The sequence below is a fragment of the Amblyomma americanum genome, chromosome 3, assembly GCF_052857255.1.
Source record: "Amblyomma americanum isolate KBUSLIRL-KWMA chromosome 3, ASM5285725v1, whole genome shotgun sequence".
NCBI lineage: Eukaryota > Metazoa > Arthropoda > Arachnida > Ixodida > Ixodidae > Amblyomma > Amblyomma americanum.
In genome coordinates, this window is record NC_135499.1 from 77,119,704 (window position 1) to 77,130,122 (window position 10,419).

General features: G+C 43.3%; 1 protein-coding gene across 1 annotated transcript; it reads right to left on the minus strand.

The window, feature by feature from the left end:
* Nucleotides 1-2,164: 2,164 nt before the first annotated feature.
* On the minus strand, nt 2,165-8,488 carry LOC144123081 (uncharacterized). The gene is made up of 5 exons (XM_077655984.1): nt 8,378-8,488; nt 7,043-7,104; nt 5,111-5,200; nt 4,329-4,355; nt 2,165-2,386 (listed from the first exon to the last, which is right to left on the minus strand). The coding sequence occupies exons 1-5, from the start codon at nt 8,448-8,450 to the stop codon at nt 2,327-2,329; spliced, it is 312 nt and encodes a 103-aa protein (XP_077512110.1). The 5' UTR covers nt 8,451-8,488; the 3' UTR covers nt 2,165-2,326.
* Nucleotides 8,489-10,419: the final 1,931 nt, after the last annotated feature.

The following is a 10,419-nucleotide window of genomic DNA, read 5'->3' on the forward strand; positions in this document are numbered from 1 at the left end:
GCTACAAAGGAAAGCTAACAGCTTTCTCAGAAACTTCGCTGTTGAAGAAAAATTCGTTTTGGTACGGGGATCGATGGTTCAGTGGTTAGGGCGCTCGACTACTGATCCGGAGTTCCCGGGTTCGAACCCGACCGCGGCGGCTGCGTTTTTATGGAGGAAAAACGCTAAGGCGCCCGTGTGCTGTGCGATGTCAGTGCACGTTAAAGATCCCCAGGTGGTCTAAATTATTCCGGAGCCCTCCACTACCTATTCTTCCTTTATTCTTTCACTCCCTCCTTTATCCCTTCCCTTACGGCGCGGTTCAGGTGTCCAACGATATGTGAGACAGATACTGCGCCATTTTCTTTCCACCAAAAACCAATTATTATTATTATTATTACGGGGATCGAACACGGGATCACCGCTTTACCGGAGCAGTCACCCTACCAAATGGGCTAACCGGGACGGCAACGCTATGGTACAGCGAGGGCGGATTGATCAATAACTCGAAGTGGGAACAGTGTTGGTCAAATGCTCCAGTGAAGTGGAGGTCACGGGTTCAAACCCCGGACAAAAAGGAATTCTTTAACTGCGCAGTTTCTGTGAAAGCGGTTACCTTTCCTTTGTAGCCGTATGGCTGCGCTTGGGTGGATGCCAATGAGTAATTCCTCCGTTACTACAATAACTGCAAACGAACGACCAAGCTATATCGTAAAGTAAAGCCGACAACTCGAACAGTGGTTGCTATAAATCCGGGAAAGTGAATAGCTTATACGGACGCATCGGTAATAGAAAAGGGTGTAAGAACCTTGACTACTAGCCCTGCACATTTTGAAGGAATCACACATCGGCAATACGCCTCGCACCATCCGGACCCATTTGTGATGGAGCTTTACGCTATCCTTGATGCGATGGAGTGTATAAATAACATTGTATCTATAAAAGAAGCCTATATCTATATTTACGGCACTCCTTAGTGGCTCTTGAAAAACTCAAAAGAGTGACTTAGACACTAAGCATCACTCAAGGGTTACATGCTCTCAATATAAAATCAGGAAACGGATCCAGATACATTGGATTCAAGAGCGTACTCAGAATGTCGACAAGCGGAAAGCCGACGCCCACACACGCCAAGCCCTCAAATACGAATGCCTCCCCCAGTAGCATCCCTTTTGATCTCCGCACAGCTCTTCCCATAATGCCGTCCTCTATAAGGAGAAGTTCACATGCCCTAATTCCCCCCTGCACTTCCCTCCTCCCTCAAAACTTAACGTGATTGTAGGAGGTATCCTTTAGAATGATAAGGACTTGGGCACGAGGGGGGAATAAATAACTTGTGGATAACAGCCAAAACAAAGAGCAGAACCTGCTCAGCTGGCTTTCTGGAAAAGAACAGTCTCCACGACCTATATTAGGTTATAAACAGCCTGCCTTTATGCAACGCGGCAAATCTTCCACCGAATGAAATTAATTGCTTTCCGCACAGAAAGAGTGTTAACTCGTTATAACTCGATTTTATAACGTTCATCAGATGTCAAGCGCTCGTTATTCGTGAGTGACTCGTATATTTTACACGTGCTGTCATGACGAAAAATATTTAAAAAATCACAACTCCAGCCACAAATGCGCCGGAAGAACAATATTAGCTTAGGAAAGCACAACTATGCGACCGCTGGACATAGCACGGCTGATCTTGAAGATAGGCTCCTCAGACCCTTTTAAGAGTCTCAATGTAATGTTAGTATCCTGATTAGCGCGAGAGCCGTGGTAACTTCCTTGTTTGTTTTCGAATACCGACAACGCGCTTAACACCTCGGAACTGCTGCTGGTACATTCAAAATGGTCATGTATTTTTAGTCGATATGACTTTACGCAAAATAAGGACCATTTTCACCTTGGGAAATTTGCTGAGTTACTGTATAATACACCATCTATGCCAGCTAAGAATAACTAAACTTTAAAAAAACACAGAGTGGTCTAGTCGTGTGAAACCAACTGAGGGCTGTATATCAACCTTGCACTGCATATTTTTCCGCTGCATAAAACAAGCCATTTGACAAGCTTTATATTTCACATGAGGAACGAGCGAGCAACCGTTAAGATTTAAACGCCAAATTAACGTGTGTGCGTGTGTGCGGTGGCAGGAGGCAAGCACCACGAGTACTTTGTTGAACGTGCACGCGGGCATGGTTAACGACGCATTTTATTTCATCAACTTCTTCAAAACTACCCTTGTGTTCTCAACAAAGGTAGAATGGGCATGAAAAAAAAACTGGACAGAAAATTGCCCGGCCCGCATGTGTTCCGAATGGTGAATTGTACATGTCGCTCCTCATCTTCAAACAAATCAACTCTGGGCAGCCCTGCACTCCTTGTACGCGTTTCTGACAGCTTCCGCTTGCTCTGGCTGAAAGGAAGAAAAAGCAAGAACATCAAACATCAAGCGAATTAATGGACATTCTCTGGTTTACAACGAACATCTTGATATGAAACTTTCCATTTAGTACTGCAGCTCCCATAACCTCCCACAGGGCCGCCTTCTGTCCTACTTTAAACCTCAGCTCTCATTTCAGGCATAAAAAGTGTTGTCAATTCTGCACAAGCTAAAGGCGTGTTCTGCTTCACGTTCGCGCCAATTTGCCAAACCATAAGAAGCTGAAGTAAACAGTGCGCAAGATCGAAGTAAAACCAATGACCTAATTTTTGAAAACTCTTCTTAGCAAAACTTGGTTAACAACGTTGCCAATCATCGAACACGGGCAGTGGCGTTTATCTATCGAGGCGGTAAGTTTCTGTCGGAAGTGAAGAACTGCAGAGAACATTGAACATTGCTTCAGTTATTCCTATGTGTGCAAAGCAGACCTCTTACGCCGTTTCGTCCAAGAATATGTACATTCTTAGATAGTCCGCAGGACTTGGTGATTCTGTCCATAAAACGGAATGCATGCTCAGGATTAGGATACGTGGGGCACGCCACGCCTGGCTTCGGGCGCTCTGCGTCTGGCTCAGACACACGCCTCTTCTTAAGCCAATCTTTGTCAGGCACTGTGCTCTACTGCTTTCATTTCTCATTTGTTCGGTCTGCCCTCCAAATGTCTTTGCGCCTTCGTCTGCCTCAGCCTTATCGACGGCACGCCCAGTGTGGGCGTCTTTCGTAGCAGCAGATACGACAGTGACGGCGGCTGTTACGCCCGCGTTGGGCAGATGTACCTTCACTTGTTTTTTAACACTTCCTTCCGTTTAGTGAAATTAAAATGTAGTGAAGTTCCAATGAACGGCCTAACAAAAAGCCGACTTAGACGTGTGATGTGTCATGTAGAGCGGAAGTCGCATTTACATTTTCATTTCTGGCGCATCCATTTCGATGAACAGGAGTAAGACTTATGGCGACTTTTTTATCATTTTTAATTCTGTACAATTCCACTTAGACAGAACCTTTACTGGGGTAACAGCGCAGTTTTTATAAAAGAGGAATTTTATGCGCTTTTCCAATGCTTGCCACACCTCTATCACCAGTTGTCTTAACGCGTTCCTAGAGGCACGTGGTTTGGCGATAGCTAACCTGTCTACTTGAGTTTACTAAGAGAATATTGAATCGGTACTTTTGTCAGGTGTTCCACCTCTGTTTTACTGACGAACAAATGGATAAAGCTGTCGAGTGTGAAAAGATTTTAGCTGTGCTATTTGGGGCTTTAAGTCGCAGTTGATATTGTTCTTCATTGTCTCAACAATAAAAGAAACAACTGATTTTTAACTGTCAGTGCCTCAGGAGGTGAACTGTATCTGCAACGGCAGCAAGGGAGGCAGAGTTCTGGGCAGAATGACCTAATATGGAATTGAAATGCACGAAACTTACGTCATCGGAGGATAAAATGCTGGCTGCAGCCGCGGTATTCCTGACATACCGAATCGTGCATTTTGTGACAGCGAATACAAAAGGTTTCACGGTTTCGAATCTTCTGAGTTCTCAAGTTTATTATGATAAACCTAAGAGGTTTACTAAAATAAATTATCGAATTTCAATATTAGATCAGTGAGCGCACTATGCTTTTTCTTTTTTAACAGGACAGAGTTTTTATGCAAGGGTCGCTGTGGTAAAGCTTTTCGGAATTGTTTCAGCAATGTGTTTATTCGATCCATTATGTGAGTTAGGTTCAAAACTGACGGAGCTGTTTTTTTTTTCATTTCTTAGCATATTGACATTAGTAGAGAAGTTAATAGTGCAGATATCACTAAAGCTATTGTTCATACATACAATAGAAAGTAGACGACAAGTGCACTCAGAACTCTGCTTATGAGCAGCGCAAAGTATGCTCCAGGAAAAAAAAAAGAAGCAAAAATGTACTCACCGAGAGAACTGCTGTCACCGCCGCGCTCTAAGAAAAGATAGAAATGGAAACTTATTTCGAGCGGTACTTAAAGAATTACTTCGCAGCATATTGTTCTATGCTATACCTTCACTCCCAAGAAAAAATCATGTATTCATTTTTAAAGCATCATGTTTCAATTCGCGCCGTCTCAGGAGCAAGGTATAAGCCGTGATTGTACGATTCATTGGAAAAAGCCTTGGCCACACTTAACACTGTATGCGTGCTGCTTAATAATTACAGAATCCCTTATGCTTTCTTTTAGGAAAAGTAACTGACTTGAACGTTTTTATCTGCGCGACGTAGTATACTCCTTGTGCTGCGCAGAACGCCTCGGAATTAGACTCACAGAGTTTCAGAGACGCTTTTGAAGCCCTTTCTAAAATCTAGTCTCGGTACGTGCACATTGGCTTTATAGTAAAAATTGTATGCTGCTCTTTCTCAATGTAAAACGCTGCTACCAACTAAACACCTGCATTTATTAGTGCTGCGTTCACAGTCTCCATGGCTGGAAAGAAAAACCTGCGGGAGAAAAGCCCCTATCAAATTTTTACATTCTTAAGGGACACGTAACCAACGGTTTAGGAATCAAAGCCATCTGCCTCCAAGCTCCTACAAGAGTTCCCAATTTTCTAAATCGTATTCAGCGTTCTCTTATTATTCAGGCTGCTTCAACCGAGGAAGTAAATTTTTCGCCACGAAATCACCAACTAAAATTAATCAAAGGCAGTTATATTCGAAGAGTGTCAAAACAGTCCGCTCACAAAGTCCACGCCGGCATCGCACTGCTTCTTGAGGAGCTGGGCCACGTTGCCGCCCTGGCCACGGATGAATTCCCGTGCCTTTGCCTGGAGCTGTCATAAAAATCATGATCAACAATGCCAGCCTAAATTCGTCCACTGCAGGATAAAAGACTCTCATACATCACTCCAATTAAGGGTGCACTTCTTCAAATGTGAGCACGTTATCCCCGTATTCTTCTTAATCTCAACCATCTGCCTGACATTCTGGCGCCCCTGGTACTCGTGGCTTCTTTTGGAATCCACTTCGTTGCCACGACGGATTATCTGTGATCTCGCCTTCCCATTACATGCACTTTCCATGCCAAATTCTTCTTGATTTCAACTAGCATATAATTTACTCGGGCTGGAAAAATAGCAAATAATGGGATGCCCACAAATACTTCAGCATACAAGAGAAAAGACTAAACGTAAGATAAGAGTGTGCATATATATATGTATATAGCACGCATAAAAATATAGTATAATCAAGCGGAAGATATGTAAAATGAATTGAAATATTTAAATATATATTACGGTGAAGAAGAGGCAATTTAATGCTTAATATAAAGTGGATATAATAGATGTTAAAAATGATTATAATAAAAGAGACGCGGTAGTTCCAACTATCCTTGGAAAAATTGTTTTTTTAATAATTAGTACAAGAAATGTATGTGGCTTCATGCTAGGGTTGGGGCGCTTTGTTTCTGATCGCGGACTATCAATAAAGGGAAAGCAATATGTGATAAAGGATAAAGTGAATTAATGCCGCAGTTCCGGAAGTTCACTGACTCGATGTGACAGCGCATGGATGAGGTGGGGGGGGGGGGCAATTTGGAAGAAGACAAGGCACAAAAGGCTGAAAAGTGGCGATCATTCCGACGATATATCAACGTCATTGCTCTCACCGCACGCTCTCGATTTTGAAGATTCCAGACGGGAGATGTTCTGTCATTACATAGGACAAATTAAGACTATGTACATTCATAGCTTAGCCTCTTTTAGAACCTTTCATAATGTTCGCCTCAAATACCTAAGCTAGACTGGAGCAAATGATATTATTGCATTAAACCAGACATGTTTGTGGAAAATTAACGCCACTTTACATATATTCAAAAACTATGTGAAAAATACGTCATTGGAAACATAAACACGGAGGGGGATGTTAGTAGTGAAAGCGATTAAAAGTTTTATTAGAATGAATTTTCGATGGCCATGTATTACAACAAGTCAAAAATTATCAATTGAGGCCATAAATTGAATATGATCATCTGGAATGTTAATTAACTGACATAACAAAATTCGTCCGAATAAAGGCCTACATATAAGGTGAATCGCGGGGTAGATCATTATTGTATGCGAAGATTAATGGAAGGCCAAGCATCGACATTTCAAGTCACATGGAGAGGAGAGGAGTTCGTTGAAATATAAGATAGAAACTGCAACCGCTGCTAAATGAAATCAGCAGCCCAATTACCCATCAAGGATTTCCTAAATTTTTGTTTAGTTTGTACAAGAGGTTAGAAGTAAGTGGAGTGTCAAAAGATTAAGCGCGGAATCTGTAAACATGGCGACCAGCTTAGCTTCAATATAGAGGGCGCAGGAAGTGTGTCTGAATATAATTTGTAGTGTTACGGTGCTCGGACAGTCTAACGCCACTCTAAAAATAGCAAAATATTCAATTCTTTAATCGTGTAGAACAGTTTTTTTTATCAGGTGGAGGATTACGCGGCACCGGTATTCCGACAGCAGACTGCGGATGTTCTGCTGCAACAAGATCCCTGTGGAGAAAAGCATGTATGACGAAACTTCGGACCCCGTGACAGCACAAGAAGAATTTGCTGAAGCATGTTGCCTTCACAGTGTGCTTCAGGTTCTGCGAATGTACTAAACGGAGAGTAACGAGTTGTCTCGTACCTGGGAGTCAACGCGTTCTCCCATGCACTTCACCACAGCCTGGATCTGGTCGTCGTTCAGGCCTGTAATGCGGAAAAAATGCAAATTACATTTAATACGTGTGACATCGGATCATGTGAGAACTGCACTGAACACGGACTGTCGCCTACGTGCTGAGTTCAGGTGGTGCTGCGACAGAGAGCTGCCACTTTGTGCATGTGTGGCATGTTGAAAGCAAATTATACGAAGTGTCCCTAAGTTAAATGACTTTCAGATGAAATATTACCTACATCAATCCAAGGTGCGGAGAGAACTTGTGAGTGCTCATTAAATCTCAGAAAAGTTGAAACGATGCCCTTTCAGTAAGGTTTTTTTTAACTTGTGAAAAGTTGATTCGTCAAGGTATGTCGGATGTTACATATAAAACAGCATATATATTAAAACATCACCTCCGCAGCCACGCGAGGAGAATGAATTCCTCGTCAGCTAGGGGATTATAAACCCAAGCTAATATTTTGTGGTTTATGGTACTTTAAGCGCGAGGACGTCTCCAAGCGATAAAATACTTGGCTATAAGGCAGTGTAACGCGAGAGTTTTGCAATGAAAAAGTTCTGCTTGTTTTCCTTTTTTCCGCAGAATCTAATACTTCTTTGGCAGCAGCTGAAGTTTGGCACCGGAACAAACTATTTACAATGGATCTTACTTTTGCGCTTCTAGAAAGTTTCTGCGCTCTTTGCGGAAACCTGAGACAGTTCTCTTTTTATCTTCAGTTTTCATTCAATTCGTGGACATTGAACACTGATCTCGTGAGGGTATGTTCAGAGCAGAGTCTTAATTCGGGGCTTTGCTGATTAAGCTCCAGGCTTGATAGCGCACATGTTAGACCATCACTAGATGAGCCAGTATATATGCCCAAAGAGAGGCACCATGAAGCACGAGGAAGGATTTGGATGGATGACCCTGTGTGGAAACTTGAGACAATTTCGTTTCCAGCTTCAATCTGTTCACCTTGCGGGCATCGAACAGATATCGGTTTCAGCTGTGTTTAGAAAGGATTCATTATCCGCGGATTTGTTGGTTAAAGTCTGTGCCAGGCAAATGACATGTTAGAACATTAATAAAGAAGCCAGTATATATGCGTAAAGAGCGGCACCAGGAAGCATGAGGACGGGATTCGATGGATGGCTGGCCTAGTTCATGAACATGGCGGAGAAGTGTGGCTCATATAGTTGCACTGTATAGAATAAGGCTGGAATTTGAGGCAGAATTCCTTCCATAAACACAAAACTGCCGGCTAATAATCAAGAGCAGAGTGGAAAAGTTAAAAAACGGGCGAATCATTTGAGTTCGCTTACCGCACAGTTCATGAGCACCCTTGACGACGAAGCCTCCAGCCACGATGAGTGCACAGATGAACAACACCTTCATTTTGTACGGGCTGAAGCACGACGCGAGAGCAACGAGAAAACGACAAGGACAGCAAGAGAGAGCTCGATTGAAAAACCCCGCGCTGCTATCACTTATATACGTTTGCTCGGACTCTACTTCCTAGTGTACTTGGGCAGGGCGTGAAACATGAAGCTAATCACCTGAATTGTCGTTTGCAATATTATGCAACATTTAGCGCCTGCGCTGGCGCAGCTTTCTTCCTCCACTGCGAACGTAAATATAATAAAGAAAGCCAGCCAAAATTACGCAAGAGGAAAGCTCTTTTCAGCCCAGAGAAGCGAGAGTGTGCTTTAACAATAAGGTCTGCAACGACGATGATACGCTCCGCGCCTTTCGACCATTGGCCAGCTTCTCTGCCTTTCTGGTTTTGCTCTCTATTTTTGTCACGCTCTTATCACACTTTTTGCCTCCTCGAGTCGCGCTGAGCGATGCATGTGGGTATTGCGTCTAGTACAGCCATCTCCTCCCCCCCCCCCTCCACTCCTTTTCCCTTATTGCGGATGGCTCGTTACCTGCCGGTTCGCGTGCCGCGATTGTCAAGGCCATTGGCGACCACCCCTGCCGCTTACGCTTCCGCACTCCTCTCTGCAGAAGCTTGCTGTTGCGTCCGTTTCCTGAGAGATTACAATGGCTGTAGGCAATACATTCCAGAGAATAAGATTGTCGAGTGACTTAATAAAGAAGAAGGCATGCGCTTTCTGTCAAGAATAAACAGGTGGAAGTCTTTGTTGGTGGTCGTTTTCGTTTCTATATCTCCGGTACTATGTAGTTCACGCAGTTGTACGTGTTACAGAAAGACAGAATTGGGCTCTCACATATGAAGAGCCCAGTTGGCACATTCTGATGTAAATATTTTATTTCAGGCTAACTACTCGTTCTACGCAAGTAATTAAAAGCCGGAGTGAAGCCTTTTGCCTTCAAGATTTTGGCAATAAATTTGCCGAATACTGCCGCTGTTAGGCGCATTGACCTTTTCCTGCTCGTCTCGCAGTTTATCACTCACCCTCGCGACATGTAGAACAGTCACCAAGTACCCTAGTCATCCACTTCCAAGGTTATTACATTCAAACATATTACTGTCGCGAATAACGCCGCTTCCATGCGTCCCCGAAATTCCTGGCGGCAAGCTTATACAGGGCTTGCAACTTCATTGAGATTCTTATGCTTCCGTACTTCTGGCATGTTTATGGCTTGCCAACAAGTATTTTTCATTTTCGAAACAATGCACTGAGTTATTTGGCGAATACTGGAGTGCCGCCACGAATCCCACATTCCGAGGGATCAATGTCTTTGTAGCCTCGGGAAACGTGAAATTCTTGCAGTAGGTACGTTATAAATAACGCGAAACAATAAAAGATTCATTCAATATTTAATTGCTCTCGCACGAAATTACGAAAAAAAAGCTTATTGGCACGAATAATTAAAAATGCCAAAATTCTGATAATTATGACTGTGTGTATACTGAAACCACTACAGATCTATACATTACTATTAAAATTAAATGGGTACAAATAGAGCGGACTGCGGCGCCCCTGGATTTATACGCTCGAGGAGACCAAGTACTTGAAAGAAATGTTTCTCAGAATCTAGATGAGGAACGTCAGCCTTACGTGCATGCCTTTTGCGCCGCTTGTAGCTCGTCTCTTGACTCCTTGACATTGACAATCGCCTACGTCTTTGAAACTGTTTACCTAAATCGCAAAAGTGTAGCGAAAAATCTAGAACAGTACGCTCAGGACCCAATTCGCACGAGAAACGGCCAATGAAGCGCGTGGTGTGTTGACACACATGACGTCAGAGTAAGGCTCCTCCCATTGGCTGGCTGGATTCGACACATATTGATTGCAACTGACCTTCTTATATAATATCCTCATTAGGGCACGTTTTAGGGCACGGAAGACATTAGGGCACGCAAGACTGATGTTGCTACCACAGACTGATAAATGTT

Coding starts and splice junctions, on each gene's coding strand:
- LOC144123081 (XM_077655984.1), bottom strand. CDS start 8,450: ATGAAGGTGTTGTTCATCTGTGCACTCATCGTGGCTGGAGGCTTCGTC. Junction 7,105..8,377: donor GGGTGCTCATGAACTGTGCG/GTAAGCGAACTC, acceptor TCCGCATTACAG/GCCTGAACGACGACCAGATC. Junction 4,356..5,110: donor GCGATGCCGGCGTGGACTTT/GTGAGCGGACTG, acceptor ATCTTTTCTTAG/AGCGCGGCGGTGACAGCAGT.